The sequence below is a fragment of the Pelodiscus sinensis genome, chromosome 16 (genome assembly GCF_049634645.1).
Source record: "Pelodiscus sinensis isolate JC-2024 chromosome 16, ASM4963464v1, whole genome shotgun sequence".
NCBI classification, from domain to species: domain Eukaryota; kingdom Metazoa; phylum Chordata; order Testudines; family Trionychidae; genus Pelodiscus; species Pelodiscus sinensis.
In genome coordinates this window covers 13,143,700-13,170,562 of record NC_134726.1, presented here as the reverse complement: position 1 = coordinate 13,170,562, position 26,863 = coordinate 13,143,700, and the positions used below count along the sequence as shown (strand labels likewise).

At 44.2% G+C, this 26,863-nt stretch overlaps 1 protein-coding gene across 5 annotated transcripts in view; it reads right to left on the bottom strand.

The window, feature by feature from the left end:
- Nucleotides 1-9,337: 9,337 nt before the first annotated feature.
- Nucleotides 9,338-26,863, bottom strand: part of ATF7IP2 (activating transcription factor 7 interacting protein 2) — an 89,799-nt gene continuing 72,273 nt past the window's right edge. For all 5 annotated transcript variants that reach the window (XM_075899287.1, XM_075899291.1, XM_075899288.1 and 2 more), the window contains 3 exons: nt 16,044-16,092; nt 12,921-13,024; nt 9,338-10,716 (listed from right to left, as the gene is read on the bottom strand). In XM_075899287.1, coding sequence (XP_075755402.1) covers nt 10,309-10,716; nt 12,921-13,024; nt 16,044-16,092 — 561 coding nt within the window. In that variant the 3' untranslated portion in view covers nt 9,338-10,308. The remainder of the gene's footprint in view (nt 10,717-12,920; nt 13,025-16,043; nt 16,093-26,863) is intronic.

Sequence of the window (26,863 nt, the reverse complement as noted above, 5' to 3'; positions counted from 1 at the left end):
CTTCTGAGTGCTGGTGCTGGAGCCTAGCATAGACATGCGCTTAAAGGGACCCCTCTGGACAGCCATTTCTCTGCTTCTGCTGCGTGCTTGCCTACCTCTTCAATGGGCAACAAAGCTTTAGCAGTGCCTTCTATACTTGCCCAGCTTTTTCAGATGCCACAGCTTTTTCCTTTGTGCCATGGAGCCAGAGCTGCTCCTGGGCACTTGATGGCCCCACACAGCTATGCTGCAGTTTCTGCAGCACTTTGTGCAGGCTGCCTTCATGGTCCTGACCAAGCTCAACCCCAAGATCATTTTGGGGACCCTCTCCCTGGATGCAGGAGCTACACCCTGGCAATCATAAACCACTGTGGAGAGGCATTTCTGCAGGCTGGACATCAGTGCTGACTGGTGGGGCCAGATGATTATGGAGCAGTGGGATGACCAGCAGAGGCTCCAATACTTCCACATGTGGAAGGCCACCTTTTTGGAGCTGTGTGCCTGGCTCACCCCTGCCCTCCAATGATATGACACCCACCTGCAGCCTGCCATTCCCCGGAGAAGTGGGTCGCAATCGCCATCTGGAATTCACCACCCCAGACAGTTACCGGTACATGGGCAACCAGTTTGGTGTGGGGAAGTCCACCATTGGGGCCCTCTTCATGGCACTCACGGGCTGCAGTTACTGCATGGGGAGTGTGTGTGGGGGGCTTGAACAGGGGAGTCCTGGAAAAGGGTGACCCTCAGGAAACAGGGGTGGAGGGAAGCCCCATCCCCTGGCAGTTGTGCTGTCCCACCCTCACACAGCCCTGCTGCTGGGGGGGTGGTAACATAGGGGGTGGCTCCTGGTATGTTTGAGGGGGGAGAGGGAATGGAAGGGGGGGCAGGCACCTCCCAAGGGCTCAGGCACCCCCTCTTTCATTCTGTGTGTGTGTGTATGTGTGTGTGTGTGTGTGTATGTGTTTCCTTCTGCAGGTTGTGAGGATCATCAATTCCATCCTGCTGTGGAGGGCCATCTGTCTGGGAGACCTGGACCTGATCATGGCTGGATTTGCTGCCCTGGGGTTCCCAAACTACGGGGGAGCAATTGATGGGACCCACATCCCAATCCGCACACCACAACATGGAGTGGCCCAGTATATCAACCGCAAAGGCCATTTTTCTATGGTGCTCTATGCCCTGGTCAACCACTGTGGACAGTTCATGGACATTTTTGTCAGGTGGTCAGGCAGGGCACAAAATGCCAGGATTTTTCGGAACTCCAGCCTTTATGGGAAGCTGGAGGCAGACACATTTTTCCCCCACTGGGACTTTATGGTTGGAGATGTACAAATGCCACTATGCATCACGGGGGACGTGGCCTACATCCTGATGCCGTGGCTAATGCAGCCTTATACCAGCCATCTGGAGCCCAGCAGGGACCAATTTAATGCTCACCTGAACCAGGCCAAGATCCAGGTGGAGTGCGCCTTTGGCCTCCTCAAGGTGCCGTGCAGGTGGCTCTTGACCCGCCTAGATGTGGGGAAGTACAATATCTCCAAGGTGGTGTCGGCCTGTCATGTCCTCCACAACATTGTGGAGAGGAAGGGGGAGGTCTTCCTCCCAGGGTCAGGGGCAGATGCCAGCTGCAAGGGGAGACCCTTCGAGCAGCAGTAGACAGCTGTCATTTGCCAGGCCCATCAGGCTGGGGTGCGGACCTGGGAGGTCCTGAGTGAGAGTTTCTTTCAAGGACCCCAGTAACTCTCCCCAGGGCTTCCCCACCAGGAGCCTCTGGCTTGCTGCCCTATCCCTTTTCCATCACAACCAATCCCTTTGCCCCTTCTCTGATCTCTCAATAAAGTCACCTGTTTGGTTTTGAACAAAACAAATGTTGTATTTGGCTTTTACAAAAAAAAAGGGGGGGGGGAGCCTCAGTCTGGAGGAGGAGGGCGTTATGTGCTATCTTGGGTACGGGGAACCTCACTGGACTTGGGGTTGGGTGTGTCCTGGGATCACAGGGGGCTGAGCACGAGGAACTGGAGCAGGATCAGGGATGGAAGGGGAAGGGGGCATGGGTATGACAAAGAGGGAGGAGGGTGGTAGGCAAGAACTGCGACAGCAGCCAGGTGTGTGATCATTTCCCACATGATGGAACACATGCTATCGCGCTGCTGCACGAGCTGGTCCCACACACAGTTCCACCACTCTGCATCCTCCTGGATCTTCTGCGCCAGGATCTGATGCATGTCACACAGGATGCGGACATGCTGCCACATCAGGTCTTCATGGACTCTGGCGTGCTTTTAGGTCTCCCCAGACCCTGGTGGCTAGCTCGAGTGGCGTGGCTTACCGCTCAGTCTCGACTGGAGGGAATACAAAGAGGGAGAGGCGGTCAGTTCTCCATGTAGGCACTGTCCTTGAGGCCGTGCCCTCCTCTGTGAGCAGCGGCCAACAGTCCTCGGGTCAGGGGGGAATGTCCCGGGAGCAAGGCCACGTGTGACCTGCACAACATGCTGCTCACTCTACTCCCCTCCAGCCCATGGACAAGCAGCCAAGGTAAGTGTCCAGCTGCAGTGGGATTCCCCCCACGGGTGTCAGAGGAGCCTGGAGCAGCCTGGCCCTCCCTGGGGCTTACACACAGATCTGTACCTGGCAGTGCTGCCTGTGGGAGTGGCTACTGCCTTGCATATGCAGGCATGTCTGTGTGCGGCGTGCAGCAGTCCTGGGGGTGTCTGCACCCTTGTGGCTCACCTGCTTCCAGCTATGGCAGCTGGTGGGAGGGCGCCCTCCCCCCGCTAGGGGGCCAGACGTGTGTGGCCTCCCGAGCCTGGGAGCAGGATCCCTGGTGTGCTCAAGGGCTGCTTGCTGAGTGGGTGTGGCGCACACTAACGCTGCACGTAGTTTCATGTGTACAAACTTCAGCACGATGTCCAGGCCAGGAATGCTTGCACCTCTCCCCTTCTGCACCAGCCCTGTGTATGTCACAAACTGAGAGTACTCACCTGAAGATCCCTCCTTAGCATCAGAGGTGACCTAGGAGACATCCTGGCTCATAGGAACTGGTTCTAAGGAGAGCATAACGGTGGCTATGTTGTCCATGTCCTCCTCCTCTGTTGTGACCCCCAGCCAGGTGGCAATGGGCACATCAAGGCCACAGTCCACCACAGGGGGGCAGAGGGAGGGAGGGAGGATGGCTTCCCTACCCCCAAGGATTTGGTGGAACTCCTGGTAGGAGGGGCTGCGCTCTCTAGTCCTTATGTACCCCACACAATGCCTTTTCCTGAAAGAACTCTTTCAGAAAAAGGCTTCTTCCTTGTGGAAGGAGGGTTACTAATGCTGGACAAACCCTTCTGTTCTTTTGATTTTCTTTCAAAAGAACACGACTGTAGTGTGGACGTAATTGAAGATTTTTCAGAAAAATGGCTATTTAAAGAAAAAAAAACTCTATAGAGTAGACATGCCCTAGGTGACTAGAACTAACTAAGCAGTTAGAACTTTAGGGTAACACTGTGTGCCTGTGAAAAGGGACCTTTTTATTAAAGCGTAGCCTGCTTTTCAGTATATATTTATTGCTAGTACATAAATTTAATAAGGGTTCAGCTGAGTGTTTAAACCAAGAGGTAAGCAAAAGATAACAAAAGCCAAACGGCACATAATTTAAACAGACAACAACATAATTTAAACAGAAGCCTTGTCTATAATAAGCATACTGAACATGACAGATCACTGAGGCTAGGACTTGACTATTAACTACACACACAAGTTAGTCCCGTCAGCCAGGTGGGTGGCATCGTGAAGGATCACCCCCACCTTAGGGCCCTGGGCTGGGGCCTGGAGAGAGGGTGGGCCCAGGCCCCTGAGGTGGGGGTGATCCTTCATGATGCCACCCAAGTGGCTGACGGGGCCGCTTCTCCCCGTTCTCCGCCTCTCCTCCTTTTAATACTGCCGCCTCCCCTCCTGTGCCTGTGCCAGTGTCCTGGGGCCGGCTCCCTGCCCTGCCCCCGTTGTCCTCCACGACCCCGTCACACATACCAATCTCTGAAATCTTCCAGGTAGCTTCAACATGAGGTCAGCACTGCTACACAGTATTATTCCCTAGCCACAGCATTAAGATCCAGTGTATGCTTCGTCAGAAATTCAAATAAATTGAACTTCCATCTTTAATCTACAAAATCATTGTTTTCAAGTCACTAGAAGTGGAATACACACTAACAATCACTCAAAAGAAAAGGACTATGCGGTGTTTGGTTATTGAAATGAACTTCCGGTCCCAGGTTAGGATGTGCTGTGTCCATGAAATAAGAGATAAGAACACCAATTTTAGGAGAATTAGCTTTCACACATGTTGTCTGAACTTGTCATCAAGTCCAGACCCCTGCTCTAGGCAGGACCAATTCCAATTAAATCAACCCAGCCAGGGCTTTGTCAAGCCGAGACTTAAACACCTCTAGGGATGGAGACTCCACTACTTCCCTAGGTAACCCATTCCAGTGCTTCACCACCCTCCTAGTGAAATACTTTTTCCTAATATCCAATCTGGACCTCCCCCACCACAACTTGAGACCATTGCTCCTTGTTCTGCCATCTGTCACTACTGAGAACAGCCTTTCTCCATCCTCTCTGGAACCTCCCTTCAGGAAGTTGAAGGCTGCTATCAAATCCCCCCTCCCTCTTCACTTCTGCAGACTAAACAGACCCAACTCCCTCAGCCTCTCCTCATAGGTCATATGCTCCAGACCCCCTAATCATTTTGGTTGCCCTCTGCTGGACCCTCTCCAATGCATCTGCATTCTTTTTGTAGTGGGGGGCCCAGAACTGGACACAATACTCCAGATGTGGCCTCACCAAAGCCGAATAAAGGGGAATAATGACATCTCTGGATCTGCTGGCAATGCTCCTCTTAATGCAACCTAATATGCCATTAGCCTTCTTGGCTACAAGGGCACACTGTTGACTCATATCTAGCTTCTCATCCACTGTAACCCCCAGGTCCTTTTCTGCAGAACTACTAATTAACTGGTTGGTCCCCAGCTTGTAACTATGCTTGGGATTCTTCTGTCCCAAGTGCAGGACTCTGCACTTGTCCTTGTTGAACCTCATCAGATTTCTTGTGGCCCAATCCTCCAATTTGTCTAAGTCATTCTGGACCCTATCTCTGCCCTTAAGAGTATCTACCTCTCCCCCCAGCTTAGTGTCATCTGCAAGCTTGCTGAGGGCGCAATCCATCCCCTCATCCAGGTCATTAATAAAGATATTGAACAAAACTGGTCCTAGAACCGAACCTTGGGGCACTCCGCTAGAAATCGACCGCCATCCTGACATTGAGCCGTTGATCATTACCTGCTGGGCCCGGCCTTCTAGCCATCTTTCTATCCATCTTACCGTCCATTTATCCAATCCACATCCCCTTAATTTGCTGGCAAGAATATTGTGGGAGACCGTATAAAAGCCTTGCTAAAGTCAAGGTATATAACACCCACTGACTTTCCCATGTCCACCGAGCCAGTTACCAGCCAATGTTATAGCATTCTCATTCTGAGGTCAGTGCATGGAAAGATATATTGCTGTAGCCATAAAGATTATTATCTAGAAAAAGAATATTACTGTTGGAAGGAATTATCTTGATGTTTGAGAATGGGTGACTCACTTCTGAAATCTAAAAATCACCCAGATTAAAAACAAAAAACAAACAAAAAAAAACAACAAGAAAAAAAACTTTCTATGTAGGAAGGCAAGATTTCTTTCAATTTATTCTGGGTCCCCCTTTCTCAAAAAGTAAACATGTCTGAGGACTTTTGTAAACCCTTCGTGAACCAGTTATACAAATCAGGGTAAACCTGACACTGCCAGTGCACTGCCAAGTTCATTGCTGGATTTGATCACATGATTCTGGCAAGCTGTAAAAGTCCTATTAATGTTGGTAGAGTGATCTTGGAATTAGACACGTGTTCCACAATATCAAAGTCAGTAAGAGCAACAACATGAGTTTTTGTGGAAGTCATCTTTCAAGCAGAAGTCCTTCTCAGCACCAGCTCAAGAAATTGTATGGCATATTGAGACAGGCAAGATGCTGTAACAGCTCCATTGTCACCTGTGGCTCTCTGGTCACCAGGCTTTAAACCAATATACTGAAATTCCACAACCCATAGATGGTTCTTCTGATTAATTATTTGGGATAATGAACGGATAGCATTCCAGAGCATCAGATCTGGTGAATGGGGCTTCCATTGAGGTTTTGCAGGGATGACTCCTCTACAAGGTTTTATTTAACCTCCCCATAGTGGATCAGAGAAAGCCAGTAGACTCATCCAGCCCAAGGAAAAAAAATGAAAGTCACCAGAATCAGGTTCTCTATTGCAGAACCTACTAGGATATAGGCATAGTCTATATGTATAGACTACATGAAGCATTAGTCTAGTGTGTGCTCTAAAATGGTATTTTGTCAGTAAATGGAACTGAGGTGGTAGAACTATTGGCCTGTCCCTATCTGACTAATCTAACCTCAGATCCGAAGTAGTGGTGAAACTAAAAGGTCTTTGAAACCTTAAAACTGAAAATGGGGAAGCAAACTTCCAGGGAAACTAGTTGGAGAAGTATCATTATCCTCTACAATCGTTTGTCTCTCTCCATCCAACACCTACCACAGGAGAAGCTACTGTCTTTCTCTTATCACTGATCTCTTTCCCTTTTAGAATCCAGAAGTATGTTCTGGATCAGTTACCATCAGCTGAAGAAGCAGTGAACTTGTATTACTGCTCTTCCTGTTAGTTGATGCTGCAGAAGAAGATATACAGGTTCCAAAGAAATAGAAATAAAAATATATAATTAACTATAGCTAGCAGCTATGATTAAAGCTAGCTAATTATGGTGTCTTGCTTGAAGAGTTGGTTCTGGTGAAGTTCTAGAGACCATTCACAAAAATGACTGGAATGAACTGAGGTGTTCTGAGTACCATAGAATCATAGAATACTAGGACTGGAAGGGACCTTGAGAGGTCATCAAGTCCAGTCCCCTGCCCTCATGGCAGGACCAAAAACTGTTTTCTCCCTCCTCCTTATGACACCCTTTTAGATACCTGAAAACTGCTATCACGTCCCCCCTTAATCTTCTCTTTTCTAAACAATGAAAATGACTATATAAACTTTTATTACTGGCTTAAATAAACTCCTTTTATAGGGTCATCTTCAAAACGGTCAAGAACAGAGAAGGAAAAGACAAGGGAGTATTCCAACAGGCTCTGCTAGAAAACATTCCATAACAAGATGCACCCAGGACACAATCCAAGAGTGGGACTATGTAGAGGCCATTCAAAGAACAGCAAATTACTGCAACAAAAATGATCTTCCAAGTTGCTTTTATTAGAATTTTCCCAACTTTTAAAATTCCTGTATGTTGTAGCAAGACAGAGCCTCCCCTTCCCCAGTCACATAGATCTTGCTTGCTCCTACAAGATGCCTCAGAGCACACAGGACACAGAGAGCAATAAAATCAGCATAGTCTTTGATACCTTGACAGAGGCCCGGATATGCTGGCTCATCTGACCCTGGATAACTGTAAAACACAGATAACAGAGGGTGATCAAGCCAATAAACGACCTAGAGGCTGCGAGAACTGCCCTTGGCTAGCAACCTATGTTGATACGATCACACAACCGTCCCTGGGAGAGGAATCTCCTGCTGAGTAAAGAATGTCCAGTACTCCCAATTTAGTTATCTCTCTTACAAGTGTAAATTAAGTTCACAACTCCCTTATAAGAACTGGCGTCACAAAGACGAACCAGTACCACTTAGCTCCATAAATAAGAAAGAGAATACGTGACCCCACGGGTATAAAGATGGGCCCAGCAGCACACTCCCTCTGAGCATCAATCTACCATCTACCTGCTGGTCGGGTTAGGTGATTGCCTCCCGAGATCCACATGGGGACGCCCAGCCTCGTATTCATCTTTCCCAGGGAATTGAGTGACCGGTCCTGGCCTGACACGCTGGAATCGAGAGACGCAGCAGGGGGTAAAAATTGTACCTGTATGTGTCCTTTTGTTTTAGTGCATGTATAGAATAGAGCTCTTTAAAGATGAAGCTGTCACTTGGTACCGTTATTTTCTATCTTCCTTTTCCTTTGTAACCATTTTAAGATCTGTATTTGCTAGCAGTTAAGAGGTAGAACAATAGTCATTGTAACCACATGCTTTATAAGCCTCTTTAATAAACCAGTAACTGTTTAAGCTTTAACCTGACTCTTCCTGTTGCTGTAACAGCACCAGACACAATTAAAAGAACTCCAGCCGGTCACAGGGGCAGATGCAAGCAGAGCTGGGGGTTTGGGTTCTGTCGCCTCCACGGGACAAACCCTTGGGGCACCCGTCAGTCTGCTGCCTGCTGCAAAGGGACCCCGTCCTAGCAGCTAAAGACTCGAGTGTAATAAGCTCTCCCTGCGAACTTTTGGGGCACCCGTCAGCCTCCAATAGGCTGCCTGCTGTGAAGGGACCCTGTCCTAGCAGTTGAAGACTCGGGTGTATCACACACACAGACCACATGCACTGACCTGACCATAGGCTGACATATGTATATATGAAAATAAAGACTTTATAAAACTTTTTAATCAAGGGACACAGGTTAATGTCTGGACATTTTAACCCATTGTTACAACACTTGAATTTACTGGAATTGAAAGCTGACAGGAAAGATTACCTCCTTCAGTTTGGTTTATTTAAGACAGTTTATTTAAGCCAGTAATAAAAGTTTATATAGTCATTTTCACTGTTTCCTCCATGTAATCATTCAGTTTTTCATTTCTTTCATAAAACAGAGGAAAGCAAAACAACAAAAGTGTGAATAGGACACTTCAAAATTGGTAGTGGGAATTCAGGGCAGTTAAGTTTGAAACCAGTTTTAAAAAGTTTTGAAATGAAAGATTGCATGTTGACTGTAACAATTTAAAGTTGTGGTTAAGCATACATAAAAACAAGTTTAACACTGAAAGAATCAAACTTATTCAGTTAATCTTGTGTGTATCCCACACAGCATGATTTAAACTGTATAAAATTTATTAAATTTAAATTAAATCAGATTTTGTCTTTGTTTTATATTCTTGCTGTACTGGAAACACTACAAATATCACTGAATTAATTTCAGTATGCACATTTCCAAAAACAAAATGCCAACCGCCACTACATTGCCTTTGTTATTAATTAATAATTTTGGAAACTAATATTCTAGAATCATCACTAATTAATGTAAGTAATGTGCCACCTATCTCTTTATAGCGTATGAAAGGTCTGTCTCGGAAAGTAATTACTCCCATCATACCACAGATAGGTGGCCCATGGTAGTACCTAAAAGGTAGCCTCTTCAAAACCAGAACACACAAACAAGTGAAATACAGCACCGAAAAACATTTATTTATAAACACTTCAATCAAATTCTCAAAAAGCTTAATTCTTGCTCAAAATGAGTGATAATGAAACACTCTTACTTGGTGTTCTGTACAATGAAGCATCTCTACAAAGTCCAGCTGACTGTCTCAGGTGATTCCAATATTTAAACACTATAGTGTTGGTATTATTATCCCAATGACAGGAACTTTTACCCTTACAATTAGTTTTCAGAGGCTTCAGAATAATGGATGTGCTCCTGCAGTATTGGATGAGTATACTGAAGTACAAGAATTAAAATTTTCTGAAAGTTTGTGCACCATTTGGTGAAACGAATGGAACGCACAAAACCCACTATTTTCTCCCAAAATACAAAAAAAGGTGAGGAAAACACCACAGAACTCATGATGTTATCTTTCTCATCTCATGATCATCATCAAAATTCATAGCTACCAAGTGGAAACTTTTATCCCTTTAGGTCCCAAGTATATCCTACATGCAAAGATGCTCACAGAAAAGAAATAGTAGGGGAAGGATTCAGAAGGAAAACAACTAAGGATGGAAATGAAATTTGTTTTTAACACTAGAATTCTTAGCCTCAAGTTTTTAGAAACAACTTACAAAATGTATTCAATAATGCTCAGAATATAAATAATTGGCCACGGGCATCATAGATAAGAAACAAAACTGACTGAATACTGTGTGGAAGTGATATAAATGGGCAACCAGTTAACTGGTGCCCGGGCCTGGCCCATCACCTGCTGTGAAACTCAAGGTAGGGCCAGACCGTGGCACAGCCAAGCCCCCCATTTAACCATGTACCCAATTGAATTTTTATTGGTTATACAGTTAATATTTGTTATATATTTTTTTTACATCTCTAGCCTGTGGTGCAATTAATTTCTTGACTCTAAATTGTTTACAAGTAAAAATACAGAATTTCAAAGAAACAAATGTGTAACAATTATTGAAATAGCTTACGAGTTTTCCAGAGAAATTAAAGAAATTGACTGTATATCACAAAACGGTCCATAACGTCCACAGACATCTTTTGATTGTATAGTAAAGTAGTATTTCTTGGAGGCTGTAAATTGTGATAAAGAACAAGCCATTGGTAGTGGCAAAGCCTTTATTTCTCCTATTTTCTTCCAGTGTGATGCAGTACTGTTATTGGGATGTTCATGGTATAGGAACAAGTGATAGCTCTCCACAGGAGCGCATTTAGGATCAATCTCCGTAACAGTCCATGAGAGCGCAATACCTTTTGGATTTTGCACCTGAGCCAGTTTTAGTTCAGGTTTCTGAGGTGGCACAGTGTCTTTGAATCTATCCTTGAGTTCTAGGTATGGAGGTATCCTGGGCAGCGGAGGAAGATGTTCAAGAAACTAGGGAGAATAATAATTTTTAAAAAAAGTGAATAAGTTATCATTACTGTATTTTTTCTTTAATGAACAAATCAACCACAGTGTGCTAACTTTTGATTCAGATTTAGTGTTCCCATTTTTGGAAACAGTTTAAAAAAATGTTAAGGAGCAAGATTTTTTGTAATGTGGTAAATAACGCTGCATTAGTCATTTTATTTATTAGTTCAGTATTAGAATAACTACATAGATAACAATATTAAATTAAAATAAAAAAGTAGTATTTTGTTAAATTGTTTTTTCTGGTATGTCATGCTGTCATATATAGAATCATAGGACTTGAAGGGCCTTTGAGAGGTCATACTGAATTTATGTTACTTTACCACTTTTAAAAATATTTCAAAAGACTCCCTCAAAACTAGCCCTATTTTACAGTCTCTAAGACAGGGGTATACCTATCTCACAGAACTGGAAGGGACATTGAGAGATCAAGTGCAGTCCCCTGCCCTCACGGCAGGACCAAGTACTATCCCTGACAGATTTTGCCCCAGATCCCTAAATGGCCCCCTCAAGGATTGAACTCACAACCCTGAGTTTAGCGGGCCGATACTCAAACCACTGAACTATCCCTCCACGAGGGTAGGGAACCTCAGGCTGGATGTGGCCTCTGAGGGCCAGGTCCCCCGCAGTGTTGGGGAGCCCACACTGGTGCTCCAAATCTTCCCCAATCTACTAAGGCTGTCCCTCCCCTTTCCCCCCAGCTCTAGTGTGCAAAGGGAATGTGGGGAGTGTCTCTCTCTCTCTCAGTCAGGGCCATATCAGTGAAGGGTGGGGTTTTGGTTTTTGTTGTTGCTTCTCACTTGTGTACTGCCCCTGACTGATTTTTCTGACCCAAAAGAGGTTTCCCCACCCCTAATCTAAGAGGTCAACAGAAAAGAAGTGTTACAGGAACATGTTTTGCTAACAAATTTATTTTTCAAATATCCAATACTTTCCACCCATCATCCTCAACGACACATCAGAAGACATCACTAACAAACACCGTCTTAAGATTATTTTGGTTGTTCCAAACTGAGTACTGTTGAATTCAACATTGTATCTAGATAGAATTGCAGCGTCACAATTCACTTAAGTGTTCTGTTATTGCACTCTGATCAATTTTCCAAAAAGTGCCTAGAGATTCAGCCAGACTAAACCACATCACAGGACTGAAAGGTTTACAAAAGTAAATCGTACCGATGTGAATAAAACTACAGGTCATATTTCCTGCTAAGGTGCGTTTCTGTGCACAAAAAAATTCTTACCCCGCCCATCTCCTCTGGAGAGTCGCGTGGCAGGCAGCTGCATGGCTCTTGCTACGTTTCAAAGGCAGAAGCAGAGCAGTCGGAACGTGGGATGAGCGGAGACTGCTTGAGTCCCCACTCACCCTGGGTTCCCCACTGCTCTTCAGCTCTTACTACATTTAAAAGGCAGAGATGCAATCGACATAGCGAATGCCCTACCTCCCCCTTATTGGCTAATCAAGCAGTCAATGGAAATTCTGTCTACTACTTGATTAACTGATTAATCGAAATTTAACATCCTTAATCTATATCCATTAAATCTCTCAGAATCTTAATTGTCCAACAGTAATAAAACATGCACATTTAGATACTTGATCTTTACATTTCTGGTCCCTCATTCTAGCTGTTTTTTAAGGCACTGGAGCAGGATTGAATACAAAGAATTATGAACCACAGTAAATGAAATTTTAACCCTTTTTCACTCAATTTGAAAAAAGGTAATTTTTTCACCCTTGACTGAAATTTCCCTTGCCTGGTTTTTGTCCCATGATAGATTTTTCTACTACAACATCTACAATAGTTTTTAGAGAAGTTCATTTTAGCATGTAGCAATGCTCATCTGGTCTATATTCTTTGCTTCAATCTTGGTTCTCCTAAGAGTTAGAATTTTTGTTAAGAGTTTCCACTGTTTTAGAAACCATTATTATAGTACAAGTAATTTGATGGTTTCTGAAGACTTCACTGTAATACAGCACTGCCTTCTTGTAACTTAGAGTAAGCTTACCCAGATATAGTGCTTTTAATAAAACATGTTGTTTAAAAGTATTTTTTAATTTCCCTTAAGTTGTATATTGTTGAATTATGAAGAGCTAGTCAGCTGGAGTTTGTAAACACTCTAAAATTAAAAATAAAAATTATAGAAAGTTTAAAAAAAGAAAAAAATACCATATTTGATGCTTGTGCTAATGGTTCGTGGCAATCTGATTTGGTGCCTCTTGGTTTTGAATTCCTTTTGTGGGACACAGAATTCTGGTCTTCTTTTACCTTGCCTGTGAACAAAATGCAAGTTTTAAATCCTGTAATTTTGTACCTACTGAAAGTGAATTGGGTTAAAAACTTTGTTTGACAGATGTTGGGTTTTGTTTTACATAATAAGGATTTCTCAGGATTGTTAAAGGTTCTAGAAACTTGTTCACACTGTTAAAGCGCTTCAGCTAACATGTATGGGCTACCATTATGAGACCGTGAGGTGACAGTTTAGTCTTCATTCCATTTAATTATTCATCTTTATAATTTACATATTGCTCAAAAGAGTTAGACAAGTTCATGGGGGGAGGGACAAGGGGAGGGGAAAATCAGCTGACAGCTAAGATGTCAAGGACACAATCCCATACTCTGGATGCCAGAGATGGATCAATTGATAAATTGCCCTGTTCTGTTCATTTCCTTTGAAGTATCTGGCACTATCACAAGACAAGATAATGGGCTATATGGACAGTTGGTCTGACTTAGTATGGCCACTCTTAAGCTCTTACTCCTATCTACAATGGAAACACACCAACTACTCAACGACAGTTAGCTGAACATCTCTAAGATCTTACATTAAATACAACATCTTCATCAATTCCAAAATAATTGCTGCATTTGACATATTTTACAAGCTTCTATGCTAAATCACCACAAAAATGCATCACTGTCTTGGTGGGATGCAAGAGCATTTTAACAGCACAGGAACATTAACATGCTAGTTTAGAAAAACAACATAAAAAAGAAATCACTAAACTAGCTGCAGGAAGAATTTAGGAAGAAGTAACTTATTTGTTCCAATAGGAATTATTCCAGAATACTACCTAATACCCACCCTACTGAAAAAGGTGGCATGGGATCCTAAATTACTACAAAGATTTTGATTCCGTTTTTAAAAAATGCATACCCAAAATCAACAACAGCATAGTGCTTTTTAACTCCATGACTGAAGATTAGTTCTACACACAGAGATGAAAGAAGGCAACCTACCAAGCCAACCATAGCCACTAATACTGTATCTTGCACAGTACTGCAAATAAGGTGTCACGCTCCAGGATGCCGTATCACCAAGCTATTTTTAGCCAGTATAGCATCCTTGAATAAAACAAGTTGCCCCCTCACATCTCCTCTCAAGATCTCTGGCATGGCTCTACTCCCCATTCCACAGAGCTACTGCATCTATAAGGCTGTGTGTGGAACTAGGCTGGGAAATCTCGTTTTCCCTGGGGAGCAGTCGGGGGGAAAGGGGAGAGAGAGAGTGGGACAGGACTGGTAGTTCTCCTTTCCTCACTGGCCCTCCCCTCTGGGAAATGAGAAGAACTCTGCCCCCAGCACTGTATACAGATTCAGCAGCTCTATGCAGAGGCAGGGATTCTGCTCCCTTCCCCCAGCTAACGGGACGGGAAAGAGAATAATGTAGAGGTCCTGGGCTAGGAGTGCGGGTCACATAGAATCATAGAATACTAGGACTGGAAGGGACCTTGAGAGGTCATCAAGTCCAGTCCCCTGCCCTCATGGCAGGACCAAGTACTGTCTAGACCATCCCTGATAGACATTTATCTAACCTACTCTTAAATATCTCCAGGATGGCGATTCCACAACCTCCCTGAGCAATTTATTCCAGTGTTTGACTACCCTGATAGTTAGGAACTTTTTCCTAATGTCCTACCTAAACCTCCCTTGCTGCAGTTTAAGCCCATTGCTTCTTGTTCTATCCTCAGAGGCCAAGATGAACAAGTTTTCTCCCTCCTCCTTATAACACCCTTTTAGATACATGGCAACGTCAAGTGGCCTTCCTACTCGCATACTGGCAAAACATTTCTTAATTGTACCACTGGTCCTCCAGCACACTGATTTCTCCCATCCAGGACTTGACCTAGAACAAGCTCTGCTTCATTTATAAAAATTAATGAGATTACAAATCACCCCAAGCAACAAGTTTTACTGAAATCAAACTGTGTCCAAACCTTAAGTTGGATAGTTGCATATTATTTATAGCAAAAAGAATGTTATTTAACATCATTGCAAGAGCAGTGGTTGGTAAGTAGTCAGCTCATTCTGTGGTGGGTAGCAAGTCTTCACCTACCAGTGAATGAGGAGGACTAATTTCCCTTCATTATGGGAGATATTTAAGAAGATTAATCAGCCTGTATTGTGAGCAACTGGCTCTGGGTTCCTGATGCCTATTTCAGTGGTTTGGTGGGTGAAAGAGACTGGTCAGCTGTTGCCTTCAATCTGAGTAAAGCAGTGGTTCATAATGGCATCTACAGCAGACTTCCGATAATCCAGCACCTTTGGGACCTAGGTGGTGCCGAATTATCAGATATGCCGGATAGGAGTATCCGGAGGTCCTGGTACAGCTGCCCGGCTTAACAGCTGGCCGGGACACAATCTCCCTCCCTTTCCTCTCCCCTTTCCTCTTTGCTTCTACTCTGTGCTGTAACCTGATCCTCCTCCCCCCTCCACTCTCCTTTTCCCTTCCCTGAAGCAAAAAGCTCTTCTCCATACTGTAACATGATCCCACTTACCCCCCTCCCCTCAACCTTATGTTCAGTCCGGGTACAGCTGGCTCGTGTGCTGAGCGGCCGGCTTTTTAATCAGCTGGACAGGAGCGCTTGACATTTTGATGCCTCGGGAATCCTGAACAACTAGGTGCCGAACTATTGGAGTTTTACTGTATTTGCATCACCAGAAAGAGGGACTAGGAACAGTTACAGTAGCAGGGTCTTATATAATTACAGTTGGGGCATTGGATCCATGAGTAAATAAACTTACATCTCTTAAAAATCAAACAATTTTGGTATGGTTACTGGATTACAATGTAATCTACTAAAATGGAGATGTGCAGAAGCAGTTCCCCTCATGAGAAAGTTTTCTCTTCTAAGGACTAGATCCCAGTCTCAACTCCACAAGATTATTTTCCTGTACATTTAAAATAAATTACTAAATGAAACCTTTCATTAATTATATCTTATATTTTAAGTTTTTTCCCTATATCTCTATAAATAATTTTTCATTCACCAGTATCAAAATTGTACGTACCTTCTTCTGTTAGATCAATCACTGGAGATTTTGTTAATTCTTCAGCATGCTGTAAAAACAATGGCAGCTCTGATTAAATTATTTCTATGATGGTTTAATTAAAAATATGCATATAAATACTTCTGTTAAAATGTATGAATGGTCACGATGTAAACTTGTACATTAAACTTTCAGAAATGCGCATTTTTATACAAACTGTGTAGATGTGAAAGATAACAGAAATAAGTATAGATGTATATAAATATCAATATCTGTAAGAAATCAAACATTCAAAAATATACGTTATTGACAGGGAGATCTACGGTGATCGATCAAAAATATGAGGACAAAACTATAAAAAATGGATTTCTTAAATGTTAATGGATCTCAAATGGTAATTATACAGATCTTGTCTCAGAGCAAAACTACGTAGAACAGTTTTTCACTAGTTTCCTCCTAGATAGCTGTCCTTTGGATGAGTTTTCAGATAGTTTGCCAATGCACAAAGCTGCCAATAAACTTTTTATTTCCAGGGTTCCAATTATGAACTTAAGGAATCATTTAATGTAACTCAGCAAGTATTTATGTAGTGGGTTTATTTAGATTTAAAAACAAGTTAGATCTTGTATTCACAATCTTCACTTCACTAATTCCTGCAATTGCTCCCACTAGTGAAGTTCAGCATTGGTAGCTGAGGGATAGTGGGAAAAGAACAATTTTCCCACCATCATCTTATCTAAATATCCCTGAGCAGGCTTATAGAACACGCTAGTAGAAATGCTACCTGTCCCAGATAAACCACTGTTTGCACTTTTGCAATCACCAGTGAATCCCCACTTTTCATTAACTAACACAAATTAAAAATTCCTGCTTGTGTGTGTGTGTGTCGGGGGTGGGGGCAGAGGGGGGAGAGGAAGGACAGAGAAAGGCAAAATAGGAAGCTTTGACCATTAAAGTGATGTAGAACAATCTAGACACACGACATCCTAACATTTTTTTAACATGCTCTGTTGCTAAAGTCTAACCTTATGCTTAATCTGTTTAAAATTATATAAAAGATTCTCTGATACGAACAAAATAAGAAATGCAGTTATGTTATGAGAAACATTTAATCTACATTTTGAAAAGTCAATGTTAAAATAAAGTTTTTAATGATAAACCCAATGAGAATCCTGAACTACTTCTCTAAACTGTGGTGAAATACATTCTAAGGGAGTGAGAGTTCTAGGGTATGTCTAGACTGCATGCCTCTGTCAGCAGAAGGATGCAGATTAGGCAGGTCGACATTGCAAATGAAGTGGGAATTTAAATATCCTGCACCTAATTTGCATAAAATGGCCACACGTTTTGCCATCTCAGCACTTTGTTGGCAAAAAGCAGCAGTCTAGAGGGGAATCTGTTGAGAAAGAAAACCTTTTTCGACAGATCCTGTAAACCTCCTTGAAGGAGGCATAAGGGACAGCAAAATGTGGTGGCCATTTTTATGCAAATTAGGCACAGGATATTTAAATCCCTGCTTCATTTGCAATGTTGACCTGCCTAATCTGCATCCCTCTGCCGACAGACGGATGCAGTCTAGACATACCCCTATTGTGCACTAAAGTTTTGAACATTTATTGTTTCATTTAGAGTAGAACCTACTCTGGTGTACACTAAATGTCCCCTAACAAGCTCTACCTTATTTGAAACTAGATTAAAGAGCATTAGGAAAGCTTTAGTACACAACAGCAGAATCTAGATTGACTGATTTAATGAGAACATTACACTTTAGAAATCACACTCATAATGTACATGCCACACCCAGGGCCGGCCCGAGCCCTTTTGGCACCCTGGACCCGGGCGCGGGGGCCACCCCCAGGTGCACAGGTGCTCCCCCAGGGCACATGGTGCATGCGTGGGCTGGCCACAGCCCCTGGTGCGCAGCCCAGGGCATGCCCCCAGGACGCATGGCTGCTGGCGCGCAGTCCTGGGCCCACCCCTGGGGCACACGGTGCATGCGCTGCCCAATCCGGTCAGTGCTGCTGGCTGTGGGGGGAATGGCGCTGCTGGCCAGTGCCGTGGGGCTGGCGCTGCAGGAGCCGGGAGCACAGCGCCTGATGGCAGTTGAAAGGGATGCCGCGCGCCCCTTACAGCTGCCATCTGGCGCCCCCTATTGGTTGGCGCTCCGGGCAGCTGCCAGGCTCACCCATGCCTCAGTCTGGCCCTGGCCACACCATGTAGAAAAGCTTTTAGTGTGTTGTAAATGAACAGCAGATAAGGATATTAACCCTTTGATTACAAGTATACAAATGACATGATTCAACCATATCTATGTAGGAAAATATTCCAGGAAAAAGTGAAGTTAAGGTGGAGTCTATATATCAGTAATTTAAGAGTTCAAAAATGCTAACTTTAAGTCCACAACTCTCCTTCAGACACCAGTCTGAAAGATCTTATCTTGGAAAATTATATTGTTTCTTAGCCCAAGATGAAAGCCAGATGAAAATAAACTGCTCAAGGTAGTTAAGACCAAAGCAGACTGTGAAGAACTTAAAAAACATCTCATCAAACTAAGTGACTGGGCAACAAAATGGCAAATGAAAGTGAATGTGGATACATGTAAAGTAATGCACATTGGGAAAAATAACACCAACTATACATATAATATGACGGGGGCTAATTTAGCTACAAACTAATCAGGAAAGAGATCTCGGAGCCATCGTGGATAGTTCTCTGAAGACATCCACGCAGTGTACAGCGGCAGTCAAAGAAACAAACAGGATGTTAGGAATAATTAAAAAAGGGATAGAAAATAAGACTGAGAATATCTTACTGCCTGTATATAAATTCATGGTATGCCCAGATCTGGAATACTGCATAACAATGTGGTCTCCTCATCTCCAAAAAGATATACTAGCATTAGAAAAGGTTCAGAGAAGGGCAACCAAAATGATTAGGGGTTTGGAATGGGTTCCATATGAGGAGAGATTAAAGAGACTGGGACTTTTCAGCTTGGAAAAGAGGAGACTAAGGGGGGATATGATAAAGTATATAAAATCATGAGTGGTGTGGAGAAAGTGAATAAGGAAAAGTTATTTGCTTGTTCCCATAATATAAGAACTAGGGGCCACCAAATGAAATTAATGGGCAGCACGTTTAAAACAAATAAAAAGAAGTTCTTCTTCACACAGTGCAGAGTCAACCTGAGGAAGCTGTGAAGGCTAGGACTATAACAGGGTTTAAAAGAGAACTAGATAAATTCATGGAGGTTAGGTCCATAAATGGCTATTAGCCAGTATGAGTAAGGAATGGTGTCCCAGCCTGTGTTTGTCAGAGGGTGGAGAAGGATGGCAGGAGAGAGATTGCCTGATCATTACCTGTTTGGTTCACTTCCTCTGGGGCACCTGGCATTGGCCACTGATGGCAGACAAGACCTTTGGTCTGACCCAGTATGGCCATTCTTATGTTCAGATGGGTCACCAGTCCGAACAGAACACCGCTTTCTGACCAAGTGTTTGGGATTGAACCCCACCTTGCTTATCAAAGGGGAACAAATCATACAGTTATTTAATACTTGTTATATAGGTTTGGAAAGATTGGATTTGTATCAGTAAAAGTAAGTTTCATCACATATACATACAAAGAGATGAAAAAATATTTCCATCAATAATCAAAGTTTAGAGACAGGAAAAGAAAAATGCTGCTTGAGAACTTATTGCAGTTTCATGTAAGAATATTCTGTATGTGTTGACATGTGACGTTAACAATATGTTTTTACGGTGGCTTTAACTTTTTGAATCTCAGTCTTCACTGTCATTAAATAAGAGAAGGTTATACAACTTGCGCAATAACTGGAGATCTTTGAGATGCATGTCCCTGTGGGTGTTCTACTCTTGGTCTTGGTATCTTTCTGGTGCCCTTGATTGGAGAGACTGATAGCAGTCCCCTGCTAGCGATGCACACACGCTGCTTGGCTCATGGTCTGTAGTTAGTTCAAGTAGCTCCATGCCCGGCCAGCACATCAATTCCTTCTCTATGTCAAAAGCTATATTGCCAAAGCAGAGGGGAGCAGAGCGGTAGTGATGCACCCATAGGGACACTCATCTTGACTAACTCTGGTTACTGCATAAGTCGAGTAACTTTCCCTTCTTTGAGAGAGATGCCTCCGTGGGTGCTCCACTCTTCGTGACTAACAAGCAGTGCCCTTAGATGGTGGAGGCTTTGGAGTATGTTGAAAGGCGGATGATAAAACTGCTCTGCCCAGCTGTATCTCTGTTCTGGGATGATGCATGAGTACGTAATGTTGGGCGAAGGTATGGATCTGGTAGAGTGGGCCCTAACTGTAGAAAGAGGTTTGAGGCACTTCAGACAATAGCAAACACATCCATTTAGAGTCTCTTTGGATATAGGAAGGTCTTTGGAATGATCCGCTACCAAAAAGAAAAGTCGTAGAGATTTCCTAAAGACCTTGGTCCGGTCTGTATAGAATGCTAAAGCTTATGCCACACCCTTGATGTGAGATGGAGGTTTCAAAGGAATTAGCATGAGGTTTAGGGAAGAAGATTGGTAGTTGAAGCAGTTTATTGATATGGAACAAGGAGGGTACTTTTGGAAGGAACTGTGGGTGAGTCTGAAATCTAATTCTATCCTTAAAAAAATATGGCATATGGTGGATCAGTCAAAGGGTTCCTAATTCTCCCATGCAATGTGCCAAGGTAATAGTGATGAGGAAAGCGACCTTCATAAAGCGCTGGAGAAGAGAGCAAGAGTCAAGGGACTCAAAGGGCTTGTGCATGAACGATGGAAGACTAAATCTAGATCCCAGGAGGTTTGACTTCAGGGTAGAGAACTGAAAGTCCATTCAAAAAACACTTTGTGATTGTGAGAATGAATAGGGAAACATCAATTTTGTGATGGAATGCAGGTATAGGTATCATTGCTAGGTGAACCTTGAGTGCGCTAATTGATAGGCCTGACTTTTTGAGCATGAGGAGGTAGTCCTGTAGGAGCGGCAGAGCTGCCTGTTGTGCACTCACCCATTTAGAGGCACACCAAATCATGAATCTTTTCCACTTGTAGAAGTAGAAGGAGCAAGAAGAAGGTATTTTACTGTGGGAAAAAAAATGTGTTGTACCAGGTTAGAGCAAGTTAACTCAACATGTGAGAGCCATGGAGGAGCTAGGCTGTGAGCTGAAGTCTGTGGAGATCTGGATGGTAGAGTTTTGTCTAATACCAGTGTTAGCAGGTTCTGCTGGAGTGGGAGGAGAGGGGGAGATTGGCTGACTAGCATGTGTTTGAGGAAAGGAAACCAAGGTTGCCCAGGCCACGCAGGGATGATCAAACTGACTCTGGCTCGGTCTACCAGGATTTTTTCGATGGCCCTGGAGAGAAAAGCAATGGGGAGAAAATGCATGGAGTAGGTTTCCATCCCAGGTTAGTAGAAACATATTGCCTTTGCTGATGCATGCTTTGGAACAGAAGGGTGGGCATTTCGCATTGTAGCTTGTAGCAAACAGATCAGTGGTTGGTTAATCCCACTTCTTGAAGATGTGTATAACAACGGTGGTGTCGAGTTCCCATTCGTGGTGAGGAGGGAAGCATCTGCTCAGCTTGTCCACAGTAGTGTTGTGTGAGCTTAATGTGTGTGCAGCTGAGTTATGTATGTTGTATATAATGCAACAATTCCATAGTCTTATAGCCTCCCTGCATAGTGAATGGAATCTGGCTTCCCCCCTTGCCTCTACGTAAAACATGCAGGTGATGAGGTCCATCATCATGTATACATCTTGGTTCTGGAGAAGCAAGAGAAAGTGGCATGCATTGTGCAGGACCTGCAACTTTAGGAAATGGATGTATATGCCTTGTGTGGTGAGACTGAATGGGTGCTCCCCAATCCCCTCAAGAGTCATCAGTATCATCATCAATGGACTGACAGGTGTGAAGGAGACAGCTGGTTTGCTGAAGTCTGGTGTTCTTGTGTCTGCGTCTCTGCCATCTTCATCTCTGCCTATAATCAAAAGGTCTTTGTGTCTATCTAAAAGTCTCTCAGTCTAAGGTAAGAGTTGTATCTCTGGCATTTGTTTGGGGGAGTATACGTGCCATGAGTCCTAAGGGTTGTGAGAGAGTCTTTCATCATATGTAAGACCTCAGTCTTACTGGCAAAGAGGTGAAACCTACTGAAAGAAAGATCCTCGACCTTCATCTGGAGTTGTTTAGGTATGCCAGACGCCTGTAGCCAAGAAGCTCTGTGCATGACTGTGGCAATTGCTGTGCTGCACGCTGCCATGTCTGCCACGTCTAGAGCAACCTGGAAGGCTGTACAAGTGATTGAGCGTCCTCTTGTATTACAGCTTGGAGTTGAGAGCATTTTTGGTCTAGAAGGTACTCTAGGAGGTCTTATAACTTAGAGTAGTTAGTGTAGTCATAATCAGTAAGGAATGTCAAGTAGTTAGCTACAAAGAGTTGTAAAGTTGCTGAGGAGTAGACTTTCCTGTCAAAGATGTCAAAGCACTTATGGTCTGTCATGCGGTGTGGAATTGTGGATACTTGGCCCTATGGGGTATGGAATCCAAAAATAGAGAACTAGGTGGGGGAGAGGGGGGATGGGAAAGCAGAGTCCATATCCTTAGCTGGTACAAAATATTTCCTATCTGTTCTTTTGTTAGGGGAAAGTGTAAGCTGATGCTGGCGTCTGCCTGTAAGAGTTCTTCTTTGGTCCCGAGTCCCTGCCCAGTGGTTGGACCTGTATGTCCTAGTCTGGCGGCCCCTTTAAGACCAGGGCTGGAAGGTGGGCCAAACAAACAAACAATTCCCCATAGGCAAAATGGCGACCCGGGCCCTAGTTCAGGGCAGGGCAGACAAACAGTTCCTGCAGCACAAGTGGAAAGGGGGAGACAGCCACCCAAATGCAGGAGTGGCAGAGGGGACACAGGCCCTCCCTACTCCATGTCCTGGACCAGAGCCCTAGCAGTGGCAGCCTCGAAGCCACTGGGGTCAGCAGGGGATCCACACTGAAGAATGCTGACCCAGGTTAAAGGGTGATCAGATCCACCTGATTATCCGTTGCTTCCCGGGGCCACTTAGAATCGTAGAATAATAGGACTGGAAGGGACCTCGAGAGGTCATCGAGTCCAGCCCCCCGCCCTCAAGGCAGGACCAAGCTCCGTCTACACCATCCCTGACAGATGTCTATCTAACCTGTTCTTAAATATCTCCAGAGAGGGAGATTCCACCACCTCCCTTGGCAATTTATTCCAATATTTGACCACCCTGACAGTTAGGAATTTTTTCCTAATGTCCAATCTAAACCTCCCTTGCTGCACTTTAAGCCCATTACTCCTTGTCCTGTCCTCAGAAACCAAGAGGAACAAATTTTCTCCTTCCTCCTTGTGACACCCTTTTAGATATTTGAAAACCGCTATCATGTCCCCCCTTAATCTTCTTTTTTCCAAACTAAACAAGTCCAGCTCATGAAGCCTGGCTTCATAGGTCATGTTCTCTAAACCTTTAATCATTCTTGTCGCTCTTCTCTGTACCCTTTCCAATTTCTCCACATCTTTCTTGAAATGTGGCGCCCAGAACTGGACACAGTACTCCAGCTGAGGCCTAACTAGTGCAGAGTAGAGCGGCAGAATGACTTCACGAGTTTTGCTTACAACACACCTGTTGATACAACCTAGAATCATATTTGCTTTTTTTGCAACAGCATCACACTGTTGACTCATATTCAACTTGTGGTCCACTATGACCCCTAGATCCCTTTCCGCCATGCTCCTTCCTAGACAGTCGCTTCCCATCTTGTATGTATGGAACTGATTGTTCCTTCCTAAGTGGAGCACTTTGCATTTCTCTTTATTAAACCTCATCCTGTTTACCTCTGACCATTTCTCTAACTTGCTAAGGTCATTTTGAATTATGTCCCTATCCTCCAAAGAAGTCGCAACCCCACCCAGTTTGGTGTCATCTGCAAACTTAATAAGCGTACTCTCTATCCCAATATCTACATCATTGATGAAGATATTGAACAGTACGGGTCCCAAAACAGACCCTTGAGGAACTTCACTTGTTATCCCTTTCCAGCAGGATTTAGAACCGTTAACAACAACTCTCTGACTACGGTTATCCAGCCAATTATGCACCCACCTTATCATGGCCCTATCTAAGTTATATTTGCCTAGTTTATCAATAAGAATATCATGCGAGACCGTATCAAACGCCTTACTAAAGTCTAGGTATATGACATCCACCGCTTCTCCCTTATCCACAAGGCTCGTTATCCTATCAAAGAAAGCTATCAGATTAGTTTGGCATGACTTGTTCTTCACAAACCCATGCTGGCTATTCCCTATCACTTTATTACCTTCCAAGTGTTTGCATATGATTTCCTTAATTACCTGCTCCATTTCCTTAATTACCTGCTGTCACTTCCAGACTCCCCCTCTGGTTGTACCTGTTCCCCTGGTTGGGGCGGGTCCCCAGTGTCTGTATGGTCTGTCTAGATGTAGGGCAAAAAAGGGTCTCCTTCTCTGGGCCAGTGCCTGGTGGCCCAGGCCAGTCGTCCGCCCCAGCCAGCTCCTCAGTCTTCTCAGGGTAGGCTTCTGCTCTCTCCAACAGCCAGGTCCCTACTGAGCTTCTGGGCCTAGCTTTTATATTTCCAGCCCCTCCCCCCAAGCTACTGCAGACTTAAAGGGGCAGGCTCCAGCTTAGCCCATCCAGACTCAGAGAGGGGTTCTCTCTCCTTGGGGTCAGTGAGAGGCCATCCCTGCTCACTACTCTGCCAAACTGCATCAGCCAGATGTAATATGGGGCTTCATCCATAGGAAGAGCAATTTTGGGATTGGCGAAAGGTTGTAGAATCCAAAGAAGTCTGAATCGTTTTTCCTGGACTTCTTGGGAGAGCAATTTCTTGGGTAGTAGCCATTGTTTAAAAAGATCCTGAAATTCCTACAAGTGATCTGTAGGAGTAGAAGTGGTAGGGATGATCGCGTCATTCAGGGATGAGGAAAAGTTGTGAGGTGGGAAGCCCGAACCTCTTCAGTAATTTAAAGATAGCCTTCCTCAGGTAGATCTTCCTCTGGAGGGGGAATGGAACGAGTCTCTCGGCTGTGGTGTGGAGGAGATCTAAATGGCTCTTCTAGCCAGTGTTTAGGGTGTGGTGTATTGGCTTCTATAAGAGGACTGTGGGTGCCAAGGTGGCCACTAGCCCAGAAAAGGGCGTGGTGAGTAGGACAAGGGTGGAGGATAGGTGCCATTGGGTCCTGGGCAAAGGCAGTTCTGAAGGTAACAGGTTTGTCACCTGTGTATGGGAGGCAGAGACCTGGCCATGGATGTCCTGGCCTTAGCACACAAAATGGCAGCAAAGGAGGGATTTTTTTTTTTTTTTTTAAAGAAGTGATGATTTGTCTTTAGCACGAACCTGTCAGGAGTGGCAAGGTCATCATGAGAGGGCTGGAGAAATTTTTCCTAGAGAAACATTGTAAGGTGAGTTTCTCTGCCATGTCTTGCTTTGGTTGTTAGGTTAGAGCAGTGAGGGCACCTAAGAGACAAGGGCCTTCTTCTAAGCATTTTATGCATGATAAATACCCGCCAAAGACAGGCATTGGGTCTTTGCAGGAGTCACATCTCTTCTAGTCTGGAGAACCAGGCATGGTGGTTAACGGGTAGAACAAGCTGGAACAACAATGTTTTTTTAAAAAAGTTTGTTTTTCTTAAAGGGAAAGGGAGTGAAGAAGGGATATACAAAGTTGGTCAAAAGAAAGGTGACTGCATGGAGCTCCATCTGCTGCCAAGGACGGCAGAGAAGGAACTGAGGAGCCACACGACGTGTGAAATTGATGGACACCAATAGTACAATGGAGCATCACTACACGTGTGGCATGGCACTGCTAGGAAAAGTCTCCAATCACTGGCATGAGGACACACCAGCACCTGAAGTGAAGCACCCACAGGGACAGCACTCAAAGAATCCAATACTTCCTCTAAAGCTATTTTAAGCTCCACGGCAACTATTAAAAAATTTTTTTGGAAGTGCCAAAAGTCATCTGTGGATGTCGGAGGAAAAGGCATGATTGATTTGTCTGGAGAGGAAGAGGAGATGATAGGAGGAGATACATCAAGGGCTGGCTCTGTTACCTCAGCCATTCCTGGTGTGCAGGTGAGAGTGCACTGTGGTGTACAGACACCTGAGTAGAAGGACTAGAATGGTGTGTGGTAGGGCTAGGTTGCCTGGTAGAATGTCTGTTATACAAACCCCAGGGACTACAGTACGGAAAATGAAAGAGGTGTAAGGCATGGGTGGTGGCATCCCAGGATGTCCATACAACAGGAGTATGTCATAATTGTACTGATGGTAAGGAGTTAGTCTTGGAGGTGTCAGTGATGTCTAGTAGAAGAGGGGTGCTGAGGAGTGAAAACAGATTGAATACCTTCAGAATCATCACTAGAGAATTGTGATGGTGCCAAAGAGCTGCAGTGCCAAGGTTCTGAAACATCAGCACCAAACAAGGCAACTGTGCTGTTGAAGATACATCTAATGTCACTGTGCTACAGAAATGGTTGTGATGCCAATATGACAGGTGTCTTTAATTGAGAAGGTGCTGTGGCCAAATTCGGCGTGGACAGAGTTTGTGCCAATGTGCTGGTCGATAGGGATGTAAGGGAGTAGTTGACTAGTAGCTTACTAAATAGGCTTATTGGGTAGTCAAGTTGACTACTTGCTTAAAAGCCAGTTTCCCCCTGCACCGTTTCCATGGTGTGGGGGTGGGGTAGGGGAGGCAGAGCTTCAGCAGTCCTGGAGCCAGCATAAATGGAACCAGCCCTGCTGTGGCTCTGCATTTTAAATGTAGTAAGAACTCACTTGTGGA